Raw genomic sequence first — 18,968 nt, 5'->3', positions numbered from 1 at the left:
ACAGCGCTCCTTTTTCTCTTCCTCCTCTTTATTTCCCCTTCGCCCCCCCCCCCCCCCTCCCCGAAACAAATCTGTTGCCTTGGACATTGTTTTCCTGTTTACTGACCACTTAAGCACCTACTCACACGCAGACACATGCACACACACGTAGTAGCTCCAGTCTCGTTGAACGGGGGATTGCCGACAATGGAGAATCAAGAGCATAATGACAGGGTGATAACTGGCTGGAGCTCGATCCACCTTACCGCCACATACACGCATATGCACAAGTAAACACAGCTCTGCGAGATTGTTTGCGCCGCACCCGAGCTTGAGGTGACGTGCAGGTAAACAAACCTATAGAGAAACGCATTCCTCCTTTCTCCACCCCCTCAATGGATGTGCCAAGGCGCCAAAAAACGCAATGCCTGCTTTGGCCAATGTTGTTTATCTGAATGTGTTTTGTACTGCTGCTACCGCAGCATAGTATTGGGGCTGATCCTCGATAAGTTTTGCCTTTAAGAAAGAAGTGATTGAAATATTATGGACCAGAGGGGCCTGATCAGTGATCCTGCATCAGTGGTCCCACTTAGAAAATGCTTTTGCGAGTATGGATCTCGGTCCATATCGTAGGACCTTCCAACCCGATGCCTCATCTCCAACACACACAAAAAACGCACATGTGTGCGTCTGGAATACACGAAAACTGACATTCCTGTTTTATTTTTTTATTTCTTTCGGGATTTTTTAATGTATTTTAATATATTTGTTTTTGTTTCTGCCAAAAAAAAAAAATTACATGTACCATCAATCGCCAAACAGTTGTTGTTACCTCCTTAAATATGGCCGGCCTGCATCATTCCAAACTAGAGAGCCGCAGATAGACATCTCTGATTCTGCATGACGACAGATTTGAGATTATCAAATCTGCTCGCTCATTCTGAAGCTCGCCCCCCTTATTCCCTTTCTCCCCTCCCCCAAATGGGCACCGATTTTTCGGGAGTGCTTATTTTTGCCCCGATACAAAGAAATGTTGGCCGATACAACCTTAAGCGAAAGGCATTTATCAAACTTGATCAAATGCTACATCAGCCGAAACGGTTATTCCCCTCCCCGCACGAAGATGTCCATCTGTGGCCGTAGTTGGGAGAGCATAGACAAACGGGCCCACGGCCTGCCTTTTCATTCAACTGTATCTAAAACTGTCGGGCCAGCCCACGTGTTGACGGCCCGTACATAGATCTCTGTGTGCTTTAATCACCTCTAGACAAACCTTAATCAATTAAAGGCCAATTAGCGGCCGGCTAACCGAGACCCCCGACGAAGCTCCGGGGCTCCTGGGTGAGTCTGGCCGGGAGGAGATCACATAAGTTGCACATGACTTGTCTAAGCTGCTGAGGCATTTAGGAATGGTACTCCGACTTGCTTAGGGACATTCCAAAAGTAGGAAGAGCATTTGCTTAAGAGCAGACGATGTAACAAAACATGCAAACAGTGTGGAAGTTTCTTTGTGTGACCTTTCGACAATAGAGTATTGTATGAAAAAAAAGCCTGGTTTTATTTGTTAAGTATTTATTCATATCAAGGTATCTGTATTGTGTGATTCAATAATTATTTATATGTTGTCCTGAAATGAATTATTTTTATTAAGAAATCCAAAAATCTGTCTGGTGTTGGTTTTTTCCCTCCCTGTGTGAGTATGTGTCTGATCGCAGTAACCCAAACCTACATGACAAACAAACAGACGCACACGCGTGCACTTGCTTCATTCCGACATTGCTTCATTCGGTTGCCCAATTCTTTCCGCAGAAAGGCTGCCACTCGCAGAGGCAGTAAATCTGTCTCCGGTGTGGAAAGAACGCCAAGCTCTGCCGGAGCCACCAGACAACGGAGGCCCATTTTAGAAGTGGCACATGTAGCCGTGTCCCACACGCACGCCCACCAGGTTAACTAATTTTATCTTTTTCTCGTCTTCTCTCCACCTCTTCTTCTTCTTGTTTCCGTGAAGAATCAAAAGAGGTTTTTCTTCCGGTGCTTTTTTTGGGGGGGTAATGTTGAGATATTTCCAGCCTCATGTGAAGTGGTCCTGTTTTACGCTGTTACATGGTTTAAATTAAAAATAAAAGGGAACCCCCAACCTCAGGTCAGGGTGGAGGGAATTTGTCAGTGACAGGTGGGAAGTTGAGCATTTACATAAAGTGGAGGGAAGAGGTGACATTTAGAGAATGCATAGTAGCAGAGCTACACATGGTTTTTTTTTAATGTTTTTTTTTTTTAATCGACCTACATCTTCTACCAGAGTTACACTGATTGGCTGATGTGGTTTCCTGGAAATACCCCCCAACAACTGCACATACCTCGACGCTTGCCCAGGAAAAAGCTGCGGTTTGCTTGCCTGTGTGATTTTATTTCACAGTACAAACATATTTAAAACGACATGAACTGATGGCCAGCATAAGATTTGGGGTCCAGAACTGGAGATGGGTAGTTCAGTGAACCAGGCTTTATCGGAGTTTATTGCAATGATATTAAAAATATAAATATGAATGACGTTTCAAAAGACCAGGTCTTTTAACAATGTTAAGTGTTGTTAAACATGTGAAGTAGGAAAAAAACACCTAGACATTTTTATATCCTTAACTATGGGGAGTTACACCACAGTCAAAAAAATACCATGATATTTAAGTATTTGTTTATTTGTTATGAGAGATGCATTAGTTTTAAAATCATTTCCTCTTTCTCACAGTCAACCAAATCTAATCTTTCTGTAATCTGATCATGTTTTTCCCCCTAAAATTCAGATATCAATTAAATTTAACATGATATCGATTTCTCCTTGTATTTAGATAATGCAGTAACTTGTAAATTCTTATTTTCAGGGAAATTTCTTGTGGATGTTCAGATCTCTTTTTTTCAGAACAGTAAATTCTATTAAATTTCAAAAGAAATTTAGTTTTTCCCCTTCAAGACCAGAAGACCAGGGACAACAAGTGAATCACAGTCCTTAACTGAGCATTGCAACCCATTTATATTTAAAGTGCTTATCCTGTTCGTATTTTTTAAAATCCAAGTACATTAACCAGTAATAAACTTTCTACTGAAAAAGCGTTTGGACGGAGGCCATCTTTCTTTCTAACTTTCTTGGCCCTGTCGCAAGAAAAAAGTGGTGAAGTACTCAACTGCACACTCCAGTATTGCACAATTCAAAAGTACCGTCTGGGCTGATTCAACAGGAAGATACACGTAAAAGCGTAACAGGAAGAGGCTGTTTCCATGGTTACCTTTGGTTTATCCTTATACAAGCAGCAACAAACACAAGTCCTTTCATAACTCCTTTTGCTTAAACTAACTCTTCGCATTATGCAGCTGGAACAATTGTTTTGGCTAGACTTTAAGAGTTTTAAGCCGAAGCCCATTCGGCTGTCAGGGAAAAACGAAACAGGATGAGATTTTCCAATGGGTTCAAAAAAAGGACAAAGTTGAACAGAAACTATGTGCACTACGTGCATTCTGAGTAATGTGTAGTTTTAAATAGAAACATTTATAGAAAAGCTGTGTTGTCTTTGAAAAGTGCAGCGCGACAAAATGAAGATGTATGTCCAGTCTCTGTTGGTACTTGACACACAAAAACACACATTGCTCAGATGCAGTACGACATATTAATAAAAGATATTAAAAATGAAATATATGCAAAGAGAATCAAAGGTATAGAGGTAAGGAACAGTGAGATATTGCCCAGATTTCACATGTTTTGGCAGTGTATTGCACACAGTATTACTGCATGTACAAACGTCGGAGTGGAATGCAGGGTGAAATACTGTCCAGCTGGGGTCATTTAAAGGACTTGCTTTTTTTATTTGCATTTTTCAGGTAATGTTCAGAGGCAGACACAATCTTTGTGGGAAATGTAGATTTCAGCTGTTACTATGTGACCGTTGGTCTCTGTGGCTACCCGTCTTGTAATTCTGCACCTGTTTCCGAAGTTAATTTCCTAAACAAAAGAATAAGAACAGGGGCTTTGCATCATGGCACAATTGGCGGTTCGTCAAATTCTATTTATACTCTGCGTATTATCCATCTAAGATTAAACACATTTATTAATAAAGCCCCTTGGCATCTTTGACTGTCACAATTCTTATTGGGAAATATAGAAAACCTTCTAACAATTATACTTAGTCTCAATGTCCGAGCATCTCTGAGTAATACAACACGCAGCCACCTAGTTCCTCATCAGAAATCTCATTACTTTGTGTTGAGTGGGTGTGAAATGGAGTCCTTGACGGTGACTCACTCGAGTGTTGGGATAAGAATAAAGACGATAAAAAAATATGAAAACGATTATGTGTTTGGCGAACAACTTGTAACGGCAACCGATTTTCTCGCGCTGCTCGTGCTGCGATTTCTCAGATCTTGTATGTGACGGTAGTTTTATCTGCTGATTTGTATCTGAAGAGATGTACTTGTCAATGTAGATAGAACATACCTAGAACACAATTCTCCAACTGCCCAGGGAAATTAATGTGTGAGTATTTTTTTGACCACAAGGGGGCAGGGAAATTCCACATGCTTGGAGAAGAGGAAGACTGCCCAGTACAAGGAGAATATCATTATTATCGATAATAAGAATATGATAATATTATATATTACAACACATTTTTATTGTGTTGTGTTTTTTTGACATCCAACATGCTCTAATTTATTGTGTTATTCTGCATTCTTTTATTAAAATAGATGTCTAACATTTGCTATTTGAAAAAAAAAAAAAAAATTAACATGCATGTTGATATCCCAGTATTTGTAGAGCTATTACATTTCCTGATTTAGCAGTTTCTTTGTTTTTTGTTACATTCATTTGTTGCTGGATCCAATTTTTCCTTGTAATTTGCTGTGAAGATTATTTAAAATAAAGTCATGAATTTATTTTTATGGAAATGTCTTATCAATGTGCGCAACATGGGACTTGTTCATTAAAAAAACATCAATTTTATCTTTTTAATACAAAGAAAATTAGCTCCCTTTGAAATGTTGATTTTGGTATTTGAAAATCATAGATAAGAGCACCTTATTCAGCTAGTACAACATGACAATTCATTCAGTGTAGCGTGGGATTTGAAACGCAGGAACAACCCCTCAAAAAGAATTTTACACAGAAATCAAAAGAATGATGGTTCAAAATTGTATACATATTCGTCCCGGGACTACAAATTTGACTCCAACTCCCAGAAACAATTTACGCGTTCAGTAAACGCGTTTGATTTTCATACATATGAGACGTTTTCTTTGCCGGTGGGGCGGCAAACGGAATTTCGTGTTAGACACCGCCCCGGCGGCACAGAGTTACAATAAAACAAACACCACACAGATGACCGTTACTACGTAGCTAATATGAGTGTTGTTGTCGTGTAGCCTTTAGCTTAGCACGTGAATCGCGGTGTAAATAACGTGACTGAAAACTAAATGAAACCTTTGGAATCGGACGAAGAGGAAACGGAGCAATCGGGTGTCTCTCCGAAAGCACCCAAGCGTAAGTCGGTTCTTTGGTAGCTTGTTTGATTGTATTACGTTCGATGACTTTTAACACGTAAACACCAGACTAAAACAAGGACGGAAGTGGGGTACTTAACCAGACAACCGAGAAGTATTATCGATGCATGAGCTTTAACACGCCTCGGTGGAATTCCGGACCATATCTTTACATCCTTATTAACGTTAACATGAGACGGGGGCGTATTTACCGCCAGTTCCTCTGTGGTCCCGGCGATTTCCGGTCCGAAGCGCTTCAACAGCGTCCTGTTAGTTAGCATCGATTAACTGCGTCATAGTTAACAGTTAGCTTTACATCCGGGTGATGGAAAGACGTCCAAAACACAATCACGTGACCTGGCTTTTACAACTGAACATTCATTCATTCATTCATTCATTCATTCATTTGCATGGTTTCAGGTGTGATGTGAGACAAAAAAGTGGATGTTGAGGTTGGAACTACTAAGTAGGAAGTGGAGATTTAGTGATTGAGGGGAAAGAGGACTTAAAGTGCGTAAGGGAAGAGGATGCAGAGATTAGGGTTAGATGGTGGTAGATGATTAGCCATGGCAACGTCTGAAGGGAAAAGATGATTCATTCATTCATTCGGCTAACCCTCCACTGTGCAGGGTTGCAGTGGGGCTGGAGTCATACCAGCTGTCAACCAGCAAGATAGATATGATCACATTTGAATCAAAAGGCCTGTGCTGTTGCAGTATAACAAGGTGGGGTCAGCTTGGCCAGAGCCTCTTGAGAAACCTTGCTTGAAGTCAGCAGATACACAACGTAGCAAACCCAAGCAGTTACCACCTTCATCATCATCATCATCATCATCATCATCATCATCATATAAAGATAGAGATGAATGTGATGTTTACTTCTCCTTTCTCCCAGTTTTACAGATTGTTTTAACAAGATGACACATAGATGATTGATGGCGGGCAGTATTTCTCCATACCATTTTTTTTTTAATTTTCCCTTATCAGCGTGTTTTAGGATATTAGCAACATGGGTGTCTATGTGCTTTAGGGCGTGCTCCAGAGCCGGTAAACCCCGATGGAGAAGATACAGAAGAGGTCAGAGGCAGTGATAGCGGCCTCTTCATGGCAGTTGAAGAGGGCAAGGCTTCATGGAGCCAGAAGACACAGAGTGATGCAGGTGACTTGCTCACTATTCACTTACACATATGACATATAATCAATACTTAACTCAACAGTGTGCTTTTTTGACTTTTTTTCTATCCTGAACATCATATATTGTGGATATTTTTCTTTATGGTGGAAAAATAAACATGATTCGAATAAAAATAAACTAAATATGAGCTATCAGCTCAATGTGAGTGATTACCTTTGTCCTCCTTGTGCCTTGCAGTTAATCAGTTGAAGAGCCTTCTGCTGAAGCAGTGCAGAGAAATGGCTGCTCCTCTCTCTCCAGCAAAGAAGGAGTCTCCATCCAAGGTAAAACCTCCAGCTCACCGCTGTCAAACAGTGAAATATATGAGACTTCAACATACCACCAGTTTGAGAACATACTCTTTGACAGCAGTGTAACGATTGATTAAGTGATATCCTATATAGCAACAATATCTGCCACATACTGCTCAGCTGTGTTTTGCATCATCCACGATTGCCCTGGTTTTCATCTCTTTCAGAAATTAACACAGGATGCGAAATCAACGCTTCAGGATTTGGTCCCCGTGATTCACAACCGGTCCGAGTACATTCACCATCTAGAAGCTGAGGTCAAATTCTGCAAGGTGTGTGAGTGTGTGTGTTGATATGTGCTTTCCCTGCATCGGTGCACTTGCTGAGATAAGTTCTGATTGTTCTCTGTGTATGACTACAGGAAGAGCTACAGGAGATGAAGCAGCGGGTCCGAGTGGTGGTGGTGGAGAACGAGAAGCTGCATTCAGAACTTAAATCTAAAAGTTTGAATGAATCACTGAAGGCTTTCACGATCCAAAACTCCATGGTAAAATATTTTTTTGATTATTATTATTATTATTATTATTATTATTATTACCACCAACTATATCAAGACAAAAACACTCCAAGATATTCATAATCAGTATAAAGTTTAAAATCTTAAAGAAGTAGGTTGGCAGCCTGTGTTATTCATAAATGTTGAAAGTTGGTGTAGTTATAGAATAGAGCTCCTTGTTACCAGAATGCATGGTACATCTGACGTGACATTTACTTTTTTATAATGTTGTTAACTTGCAACACTGAGGCAAATACAAATCTGTGTCACTAATATTTCAGTCTGATATTCCTCCCAGGTGAATGAGAGTACAGCAGCCAGCAACCACATGCTGAAAGGAGACACCACTGCATGGAAACATGAGCTGGTAAGGATTATAAATGTGCGTGCTTACATTTTGCATATAATAATATATATAATTTGTATATAATAATACTAATGTGTTTTCTGTATTGTCAGTATAGATCCAACAGCCTTAAACCAAGGTCATAAGCATTAGGGCTCAATGTCCTGTTAAAGGGATATTATATTCTGTTAAAATGCAACCATTGTTTAAATGTTAAATGTCAAATAGCCTCATAATGTATTCTGATTGTTTTTGTGTTTATCAGGATCAAATGAAAGTGATCTATCAGTCCCAGATTGAGACTCTGGAGGCTCATGTCTCCTCCCTCAGGTTAGCGTTCCACCTGCAAAGTCAGCATAGCCATTAACTCAAAAACTGCATCATGTTAACATTAAAATATGGATATTAACCATTCATCTCATTCTCTTTCCGTTTTCTGTATCTCATGCTGTGCTTCCATAATCAGGAAGAATCTCTCAGTTAGTCAGAAAGAGTGCGAGGAGGTCAAAGCGCTTCTGAGACACAAGGAGAAACTGGCTGCAGATGCTCAGAGAGCTGAAGGAGCGCCCCGCGTGGCGGGGTTGTGCCTGAAGTGTGCGCAGCACGAAGCCGTCATGGCTGAAACTCATCGAAATCTACATGTCCAGACTATCGATCGGCTCACCAAGTCAGTGCTAAAACACACGTTTCGAGAAAGTTTATTCGTATGTGTAACTTACAGTATGTGCTGCCCCTTGCTGCTCCAGGGAACGCGACCAATTGCTAATGGCTGTACGTGCTGCGCAGGCTAGTCAGCAGGAGGCCCAGCAGAAGGAATGGTCCGCGTGTCTGCAAGTCAAACAGGCCGTTGAGATGGCTGAAGAAGCCAATCTTCAAAAAGCCAGGGTCAGACCATGTATACGCACCTGACACGCCTTTTCCAGCTGTGCCGTGTGTTTCGCTCCCAACGGGATCGCTGCTAAATATGTCCTCCCTAAATTGCAAATCATGAATTCATACTTTTTGAATATGTTCAAAAAATTTAAATCTACGCTCGCAGGTGGGGATGCAGTACGAGCAATTGTCGAGGGAGCTGGCCCGACAGAGACAGCAGCTGGAACGAGAGGCGCAGACCTCGCAGGAGAGACTGGCAGAGGCCAGAGAGGAAGGCCGGACCGAGGCTCGCAAACAGAAAGAAGAACTCGCAGATACCGTGAATATTCTCTCTTTACTTCAATTTAGAGAAAATGCAATACTTATCCTATTTTGTGCATTAGGTATATATGCCGATAAGAGACCGCCAGCCAGATTTGATGTATGCCTGCATACATTGTTTTGCGTTCTGTACGTTGTCGCTACAGTTTGCTTGCCCACGACTTGCCTCCTGTTATGACTGGGACTGTTTTTGGATCTCATCTCCGCATCTGACGTGGTTCTTGGTTCATCTGCTTTACACCCAGACCTTGTTTTTCTTGTCCGGGTAGCCGCAGCCTTTGGCATCAGGGTGCATTCTGTCTTTGTGGGCCTTGTGCTTCCTGTCTCTCCACAACTCGAATCGAAAGTAAAACAAGCGTCTGTACTTGTAAACACACTCACACGCGCGAGCCTTGCAGTTAACTCCGGGTTCCCTCTGTCTTTCACTTTCTTATCCACTTTTTTAAAAATGTTATAAGAAGGTTAACACTAGGATGGGAATTAACTTTGAATTGCCGATGCTATTTTTTCAAATCTTCTGAAAAACTCTGTTTTTACCAGGTGTCCGGCCTTTTTCAGCGTGTGGCCGAGTTGGAGGTGCAGTTGGATAGAGCTCACAGGGACAGGAGCTCGCTCACCAGCCAGCTGGGAGATACTCTTCACAAACTTACTACTCAGGAACAAGACAATACTAATGTATGCTGTCTTAACTTTATCATGAAAACCTCCAGTAATCATAATCCGCACATGCCAGACATTTGGAGAAGAATGTACGGCTCAACTTTGTTCCCGTAATGCCACTTAATTCCACTTGATGGCAGCAACATTTTATCTTTACTCAATCCTTTTGCTGGTAAAGGGGACACTCAGAGCAAAGAGAGCGTAATAAGATTCTATGATAATGTGCGGTAAATAGAGAAGGCCTAATCTGAGGGAATTTGTTCAGGTTTTGATCACTATTACACTTTAGATGGATGAATAAAAGGTCATGGTAATAATCATGGGAAATCTTTGCGGGATAAATCAGAAAACTGGTTTTGAAGTTTTGTATGTCAGAAAATATTCAAATGCTTTGAAGATTTTACAGTATTTTCATAATGGCAGATTTGGTTCCTTAATGGAAACTCATCTCATTGCAGGGACATAATACTCATCTTCACAAACACATGTTAGCCAGACAGCTATGATTTGAAAATGGAAAAATAATGATTGTTGCTTTCTTGTTGTAAATTAAACTTTAATTTTTCTATTTCGATCTGCTGACAAAAAAAGTTTTGCTTTAAGGTGCTCCCGTTTGTGACGATCACTGGAAGTCAGTTAAATGTTACTGTCAGTGGACTTTGCCAATATTTACACAATTTAATTGGTTAGGCGTTGCCTGTGAAAACCCTGATAGGAATGTACTTACCTATGATGATGAAAAGGAAAACAATAAAAAAAACAACAGGAAAATATTAACTGTTTAAGCCTGCACATGACATAAATATACATTTGGTCATTCAATGTGTCTGTTTTTTGCAGACGTGTGTGGATCTGAAATATCAGCTTAGTTCTGCCCAACAAAGGAAAGAGGAGGCAGAGCGACAGCTCAGAGAGCTGAGCGCCAAGAGCAGCAGGCAAATGGAAAAAGCTGCACAGGTATGCCTTCAACGTAAATTTTTGTTGTGATAGTTTCTAGGGTCCTGCAAACAATTCAGTTAAATTCCCCTTTTATTAGGTGTTTGATATCACCCGTGAATATTTAAGGGATGTTGTGATAATATTTCCATGATGAGGTTTTCTTGGGGGCATAAGGTGAGTTGTTTTGCAGAATGCGCTCACCTCCTCTTGCTTTTCTCTTTCCTTCTCTGCGGGACAGGAAGTGGAAAGGCTGAGCTCAGAGCTGGTTGGCTGTCGGCAGCACCTGGAGGCGGTCCAAAAGGATGGGAGCCAATGGCAGGCCGAAGCCCTGAGCCTAGCAGAACAGCTGGCAAATGCCCAGCGCCAACTGCACCTCACCAGGTAGTACCTAATCCTATTATACATGCCAACACACTCACACACACACACAGCGCTCCCCTCTGCCCAGCTCTGGCCCAGCTCAGTCCAGTCCAGTCCAGTTCAGACCAGCACACCAACTGTATAGCACCAGGTAACGGCTAATCCTATTATACAAACCACACACACATAAACACACATGCGCACCGCCGTGCCATGGTCCTGGTACCAACTGGACCTCACCAGGTCACCTCTAATCCTGTTAAGCATGCCACAACATAATGCAACCCACACAGGCACACACACACACACACACAGACACACACAGGCACACATCGCCCTCTCTGTGCCACCAGGCTAACGCCCAACCCGGCAACGGCTCCAGCAGAGCCGAAACGGTGGCCGAGTCTCTCTTGCGTCCCTGGCGTGCACACACACACACACACGCAATTGTAAAAACACGCGCGGAATTGTGTTGACGGTCATGGGACAGCCTCGGCCTCTGTGCCACCTGTCAGCGCCCTGCACGTGCTCTTTTCTCTCCGCGGGTGCTACCGGCTCCCTTCTCTCGATCTTATACACTTACATCTATTCCTGTACATATGTATCCCTTATCACTTCCTCTTTTTATCTAGGATCTGCACCCGCTGCCCATCCATATATCAATCCGTAGTTTCACCGCCATCTGTCCCCGTGTCCTCAGCTGTCCCACCTCTGTCTATTTGTGAAGCAATTCCCTTTTTTCTATCTATGATAATTCTGTTTGTCTCCTTGCCTTTTGCATTCTTTCCATTTTCTTCCCTCCGTCCCCTCCTGTCATCTGCTGGCTGCTGGTCCTACCCCCACCATCCACTGCCAGGACCATGCCAGCCAATGCCAGCCACCTGGGGCACACTCTCACCCCTGCTGCCCACAGCTGAGATGTTTGAGATGGGCACAGATGTGCGGGTGGTGCCCCGTGGTGCTCAAGGCTGTGGGATGTAAGTTTGTATAATCAGTGAATATATGCTTGTGTATCTGCACGTACAGTACAAGGGTATATTATACTCTTCAATGTTTGTGTGTTGGCCTGTGTGTCCTCTACCACTTTTATCTTTGTATTAGTGTGTTTGCCTGTCAGCTGGCCAGTGCTAACACGCTGGCTGCATGGTGCACTGTCATGTGTTTAAAGGATGAGGCAGGGAGTGTGTGTGTTAGCTTGTGTGTGTGTGTGTAATTTGTAACCAGTTGTGGAGCCCGACATGCATATCAATGTGGCAACATGATGATTTTGACCTGCACCAGCTGAGCTGCTGGCATTTTACTCGCATGCGGGTAGATGTGCATTAGTTTGAAAACAGAATTTTATATTCCCGTATAAGTATACTAGATATTTAACAGCTGAGGATTCTACCATTCACTTGGTGTTGGCCATTAGCAGGAAAAAATAACTCAGCAGAGTTAAACTGCTCTTCTGTACATTCAAAAGTTACATGTATATACGATTATATGAGTGAATTATTTAATTCTGTGAATTGCATGTACATTTTTCATGGTCTTAAATGGTTCTGAGGGCCAAACCTGTGGAAACCCGCTGGTCATTAAGCCGTATTTCAAATCTTTTCTATTTTGTGGTTTTAATTTGTGGAAGAAAAACTATTTGTCTGGAATGGCGATCCACAATGCAAAAGTCATGTTTCCCATAATTTCTCCCTAAATGTAGTTTCCTTATGTGTAGATAGAATTTTTTTTTTTTTCTTTAAACAGAAAACAGGGTTATGTTTGTGGTGAACTGCATGCGCTGAGTGAAGGGGCCAAAATATGGAAGAATCAGATAAAACCGTCCTCCGGCACGTTTCCATTCATGTCACCTGAGCGCCTACTGAACTCTGCTTGAAGCCTTGGTCTCTCAGGTTGACATTTTTGTGTCTGTTTTACAGAAGGTGAGGATGCGTGTCTGTATTTGTTTTCCCGATGTCCCTCTTTCTCCCACCGAATGTCTCCACCCTCAGCTCTCCCCCCACCCGTGATTATCTGTCCTCCTTATGAGGTCAGATCTATGCATTTCACCCTCGGTCTTGCTTGCCTCTGCCTGGCCTCAGTTGTTCACCGCACAGTCGTGCACGAGTCTTTGTAGCTGCGTCGGTCGTGTTTGTGCAGCCATGGAATGTGTTTTAAGAGCTTCACAGTGGCAGAGCTGGAAGGCATTTGTGTGACCAGCCTTGGGAGGCAGCTCTTTGATTCTCCCTCTGTAACTTGCTCGCTCCGCTCTTTCATTTTGTCGTCCTCGTGGCCCGCAACGATCACAGCTCACCTTCAAACGGAGGACATAAAGCACAGACAGGCTCTGTTTGATTTCTGATCGCCCAGCCTTCCTCTCCGGTTAACACATACGTACACAACACGTTTGTTTGCGCAACTGCATCATTGCAAACGCGCGCCACGAAACACACATCAGTCGGTAACCACATGCCTGTACACACAGACACGAACCGCTCACACACAGATGCATGCATGCATCCGGGGGTCCCATGGCGGCTGGTGCGCTGCGCTACGCTCCAGGATTGGATCATCAGCCAGCTGTGAGTTGGACAGCCCAGGATCCGTCCTAATCCCCGTCACTCTGTTCACATCGTCTCTCACACACACACACACACACACACACTGCAGTCCTGGCCTCAGCCAAACATAGGGCTTTACCAAGTTTGTTTTGTTTGTTTGCGGCTTTCTTTCTTCACTCTCTTACTTTTCTTTTTTCGCCGTCCTCTTTCAACCATCGCTGAACCGGCCGTTGTGACTCACATGTGTTTGCACGCATTATCGTGTCCAACGATAAATTAGTATGTGTGCATCTAATTTCTGTTTTGGATCACTCGACTATCAGCACGGTCTCAAATATTCAGGTTTTATCCACCCCGTGAAATTAGGAATCCATCTTAATGAGCATGCTCGTGTAGAGTTGTAGATGGACTGGATACAGAAAGGCAGTAATTTTACTCGTGGCCAATTTCTCTCCCTGAGAGGTTTGCCGAGTGAGGCAATGTCTGGTGGTCACTTGCATCGGGAGGGTCCGAGGCAGCTGTGCAGTGAAACCTGCAGGGATGTTGGATGGAAACACCTGTTCCACGGCGTCTTTCCTCATGAGCTTCCAGCAGAGGGCCAAGAGGCTGCCACTCAGACTTGTGACCAGTGTATCGTGGGTGACTTTACTACGTGATGTAGCCTCCGGCTAAATGTCTCTCTGTGGACTCAAGATTATCGTGTGGACTTAGAAAGTGGGGTCACAAAGAGAACAGAATTAAATCTTCTCTTCCTCTGCTCTTTTTGGCTGCTCCCATCACCGGGTCGCCACAATCATCTGCTTCCATTTAACCCGATTCTTTGCATCCACTTCTCTCACACCAGCTAACTTCCTGTCCTCTTTCATTACATCCATAAATCTCCGTAGCAACAGAAGTTAATCGATCATAGAAATACTTAAGCTCTGCACAAAAGTCTGCTAGATGAGTTTATCGTTAGTTTTTTTACTGACCGCTGGTTTCTGACATTTTGTAGCATTTTATCATATAAACGTGAAGTGTTAAATATTATGGGAATTCTAAAAGCACAACCAAATGACGTGTATATTTGCTGTACCTTCTTTTCCATCTATTGTTTATAAGACTTGACGTGTGGGTGTGGCATATTTTGGCAAGCGTGTGCAAATTAGAATTAGAAGAAAAAAACTTGTTGCAGTAAACAAACCCTAATTATAAAAGCACATGCACACCCATATCGCATATCTGTTAAAATTTAGGGAAAACCAGCTACTTGTTTATTTGTGTTAACATTTTATATCAAACTGTTATTGACAAAAAAATTTGACTGTTTTTCTATCAATGAGATATTTACCCAAGGTATTGATTCCATGTTTTATCAGCTCAGAACCACAAATATAATGAATGTGGTAAAAAAATATAAGAATAAGAATCAGAACAATGCGGGGAAAGCCTTCTTAGCCTGGGAACTTAGAGCTCCTTAGAGAGACGCCGAAACATCTGGTACTTATGACTTTCCTGCCTATGCTGCAGTCATCCATAGCTGTAAAACATTATTCAAACCAGGTCTAATTAAGTGACAGGAAACGAGGTGTCATGGTGCCGGAACAGTACAAAATGGATTCAACATTGCAGAATAGCGCTAGAATGGCAGATGGAAGATCGATGCTGAACCAGACATGGGAAGAACTTAAACTAAGTCCTCAAACTTTATCAAATATGTCACACCGAACCTCTAAGGCTGTTCCTCCGCCTCGCTGTCTCCCTTTATTTCTCTCCCCTTCGCTATAGCAAGGTCTGGATAGGCGGTGAACTGAACACTGTGTGTGTGTGTGTGTGTGTGTGAGGGCGGAGAAGTGTAAATGAGGAAGGTGAGGCAGCAGATGCCTCGTCCCGCCAGAGGCTCACTTTGAGCAGTGAGTGAAATCTGGGCGCGACAAAACTGCTGCAAACCAACACGGCGGGAGGGCCTTGTCCAATCACGGCCCGGAATAAAAGGGCCGGGGCACCACACGGGCTACAGTCGCTCAGGAGAGGCACAGGCCATAATGAACAGTCAAGTGCTGCCAATGAGCGTGCGCACACACACTCACACACACACACACACTTGAGCATAGCATTTTTCTTTTACCTGGCATTGGTCGTGCCCAACCACTGTTACCACTCACGCGGATGCGCAAAAAACGTGGCACAAACCTTGCATGACTTTTTGCGTGTCTGTGTGTGTGTGTGTGCGTGTGGTCAGGCACGCGCTTGAGGAGTCCCTGTCGCAGGATGTGTGTTGACTGATTTTGCAAGTGCGTGTGGCTTTGTGTGAATGTTAAGTGTTGATACCTTTGGGCGACACCTGTGTCTGTGAAGTTTGATGTGTGTGTCTCTGTGTGACAGCAGCGGGGCAGTGCCAGGTATGAGGCCTGCTGTGTATATATATGTGTGTGTGTGTGTGTGTGCGTGCTTATCTGGTCGGCAGCCATGTTGTTTGGTAGCAGATGGCACCATGGTTGGCAGGGGAGGGGCTGCTTAGCACAACTAATCAGACAGTTACGGATAGGGCAGCTGGGAGGGCTGTTGGCCAGCAGTGTGTGTGTGTGCGCGTGTGTTTGTGTGTGTGTGTGTGTCTATCAGAGTTGCCATGATGTTGACAGTGGTGGGCCCGTTGGCCTGGTGACGAGACCTTGCCGCGCTCCTCTCTCCTCTCTGTTGGAGTGCCCTCTCTGCCATCCTGCCTTCTCACCTCTCTCCCTCTAACACTTGTGCTCGCTCTTAATCTTTATCCTTTATTTTCTTTTCAGCTTTTTCCCCTCATTTTCTGACACTTCTTCTACTTTTTGTCATAGCGTCTTGACATATAGGAGCTGATGTACTATCTCATCGTCGGGTGTAGTTTAAGACTTACCTCAGTCAGATCTGCAGGTAATTCCTTGCTCGATGCATGAATAACTGCAGGCAGTAAGGATTCCCTCCACTGGTTAGCCTGTGGATTAGCAGCACAAAAGAATCAGTGTGATATCACCGAATCTTTTTGACCCACATTTTTATTCATTAACCTATTCTATTTTATTCAATTTTATCTTATTATTTTTAATAGAATATTGTGTACTTGTGTGATCAAGCGAGCAGTGTTTGATTTGTATTGACTTTAAAAACAGCGACACAATGGAAACCAATCGTACACAGATTGAAAAAATGCAGTTGTACAGGTTACAGTGTTTCTTATTTGAATATTACTTCTACAATCAGGACTGATATGACTTTCCAGTTTAAGAATTGTGGATGACCCGTAAAAACATGACATAGACAATGAAATTGAAATGTATAAATCTGCTGTAAAGCAAGAATGGATACTTTACCGAAGTTAATGTGAGAAACACGCGTTACTATTATCCTTCCTCATCTATTCCCTGTAACTTGTGGTTTACTTTCCGATAGTTTCTGGAAACGTCAAAGGTCATTATGCTGATTTTATAAACAAAACAAAAAAAATTATAAATTGAACTGAACTGTTGCCCGTCTATTGTTCAGGGTGTTCATAGATAGAGTTGACAGATCGCCGACTGGGACACCTCGGGCAAGATGGAGGCAAATCTGTCGGCTACAACTGTTCTCGCCCCGGCCAAGTGTGCCCTGGGACACTGGCCTATATACACACTTCTGCTGGAGGAAAGAGAGGGAAAGATGGTGCACCGGCCCTCCGTCATCCACCCAGCGTCCGTCCTTCACCTTGTTCTTTGCCCGGCTTGTCCTGAACCCCGTCGGTTCGTGAAGCGATGGGGTTTACCGGCGGATCCGGGGGATTGCGGCTCCCGTGCCTTCGGTTTGGTTCGGGTTGCACGCGGACGGCGGCTGGAACAAGTGTGTGTTTTTGTCATCTGGTCAACTTTGGGCCTTCGCGTAGCCCTGCTGTCAGGGTGGCACCGTCAGCGGCTCCAATCTCTGCCCGCTGCTTTCATCCGACATGACAGAACCTCTTTGAGCTTCTCCTCGTCCCTCATTTCTCTGTTTTTACCTCTTCATACCTGATTGATCCACCCCTTTGTGTTTTCCCCCCTCTTCACGTTTCATCCTTTAAACACGGGCCCTTTTTGTCCTCCCGCCTACAACTTGCTGCGTCTTTCTTGCTTTTAATGTGTGAACCGCAGATCTGAACAGCCTCTCATGGCGGGGGCACTGCAATGTCAGCAGATTTTAAGCGAGGCTGGGGCGAAGACGGTGGAATGGAGGAGTGGAAGTGGAGGAAAGGCTGATGAATACCCGGGGGAGGGGGGTGAGATGGTTAGTGCTCAAACACCTGAGGATGTAACTGGATGCCGCAGTCAGCAAGAACCGGGCAATATTTGTTTATTCATGTATCATCGATCTGTGATATTTTCACAGCTATGTGCACTTTCTGTCAGCAGCTGCAGCCAGGACAATGTTCAGTCGAGATTCTTTTCAATCTTTTTTTTCCCCAACATTAAGAGAAAATGTCACTTAAATGAAGGTGACATTGGTTAAACTGAACAATATTCACCAGAAATTCGCTGATGTTTGAAGCAAATTAATGAGATAAAATTGATTACTTATAATCTCAGCTATAAACATACATGGTTATACATGTAGATGCTCATGGTTAAATATAAAGTGAAGCTTTTATAAAAAAATAAAATAAAATATATTAAAAAAAAACGTAAAAACATGTCCCTCTAGTGATTCTTTGAGGCATTTTTTTTTAAATTATGACACATAATGAAGGATCCTTTAAATAAGAAGCGCATCTTCACTGAATTCAAACGTGAGTCTGCTAGTATAAGCGGCCGGTTAAGAAAGGAGGTGAGGTGTCAGAGATGGTGAACCCCAACCTGAGCCCTTATCACAAGATCCTGCACCACAGAAACCAAGGAGTGAGATGGGGAAGAAGGCAAGTTTTCAGCAGGACTAGTTAAAACAAGGAAAGGTGGGAAGCGAGATCATAGAGGAAACGGCTCGTGATCATTTAGGTGAGAGAGAGAGAGAGAGAGAGAGAAGGAGCGATGACGGCGTCTGCCATCCTGCCAGTTGCCCCTGCGCTTGTAACCGGGCAGGAGGGATGAGAGGCGTTTGAAATGACATCAGTTACATCTCAGGTGTGAGTGAATTCCAGCACAGGTGTACCGCACAGTCTCACTGGGTGAGAGCCCTCCAATGCGACTCTTATTCTTAGTTTGTTCAGGTTTTTTTTTTTAACTTTTTTGTTATTGTCGTCTTTTTCTGCAGAGAATTAACGCAGAAAATTTTGCTACAAATGTCAAAGCAGATATTGGGATCTAGAACATTTCGGTGTGGATGAATATTATTCTTAATTTATAGAAACGTTTGATTTTGATTGGCAAAATGTGAACATAAGGAAGCTTTTGAACATTAACAGTGCTGAATAGAATGTAAAAATAATTTCTCTCATCAGCTGAAATGAGTTTGACCTCCATCTCTGATGCATATGTTACCCGGAACTATATTTT

The 18,968-nt window shown here is 43.1% G+C and overlaps 1 protein-coding gene and 2 long non-coding RNA genes across 3 annotated transcripts in view; 1 reads left to right on the top strand and 2 right to left on the bottom strand.

Annotated features, from left to right (window-relative positions):
* Window positions 1-3,584: 3,584 nt before the first annotated feature.
* On the bottom strand, window positions 3,585-5,768 carry LOC147236701 (uncharacterized). The gene is made up of 3 exons (XR_015108707.1): window positions 5,715-5,768; window positions 4,463-4,562; window positions 3,585-3,970 (listed from the first exon to the last, which is right to left on the bottom strand). It is a non-coding gene; the product is annotated as an uncharacterized LOC147236701 (long non-coding RNA).
* sdccag8 (SHH signaling and ciliogenesis regulator sdccag8) overlaps window positions 5,348-18,968 on the top strand; it is a 35,222-nt gene continuing 21,601 nt past the window's right edge. Inside the window, exons 1-13 of the mRNA XM_086172547.1 lie at window positions 5,348-5,503; window positions 6,532-6,660; window positions 6,874-6,959; window positions 7,154-7,258; window positions 7,348-7,473; window positions 7,781-7,849; window positions 8,094-8,158; window positions 8,295-8,495; window positions 8,575-8,713; window positions 8,868-9,020; window positions 9,563-9,697; window positions 10,523-10,639; window positions 10,860-11,002. Coding sequence (XP_086028673.1) covers window positions 5,437-5,503; window positions 6,532-6,660; window positions 6,874-6,959; window positions 7,154-7,258; window positions 7,348-7,473; window positions 7,781-7,849; window positions 8,094-8,158; window positions 8,295-8,495; window positions 8,575-8,713; window positions 8,868-9,020; window positions 9,563-9,697; window positions 10,523-10,639; window positions 10,860-11,002 — 1,535 coding nt within the window. The 5' untranslated portion in view covers window positions 5,348-5,436. The remainder of the gene's footprint in view (window positions 5,504-6,531; window positions 6,661-6,873; window positions 6,960-7,153; window positions 7,259-7,347; window positions 7,474-7,780; window positions 7,850-8,093; window positions 8,159-8,294; window positions 8,496-8,574; window positions 8,714-8,867; window positions 9,021-9,562; window positions 9,698-10,522; window positions 10,640-10,859; window positions 11,003-18,968) is intronic.
* Window positions 6,949-16,759, bottom strand: LOC147236700 (uncharacterized). The gene is made up of 3 exons (XR_015108706.1): window positions 16,391-16,759; window positions 8,548-8,656; window positions 6,949-6,979 (listed from the first exon to the last, which is right to left on the bottom strand). It is a non-coding gene; the product is annotated as an uncharacterized LOC147236700 (long non-coding RNA).

This window comes from Fistularia commersonii, chromosome 2 (genome assembly GCF_037954325.1).
Source record: "Fistularia commersonii isolate RoL2024-O1a breed Wild chromosome 2, RoL_Fcom_v1.0, whole genome shotgun sequence".
NCBI classification, from domain to species: Eukaryota; Metazoa; Chordata; class Actinopteri; order Syngnathiformes; family Fistulariidae; genus Fistularia; species Fistularia commersonii.
Note: the sequence above shows the minus strand (reverse complement) of the source record. Positions and strands in the feature narration are given on the sequence as shown.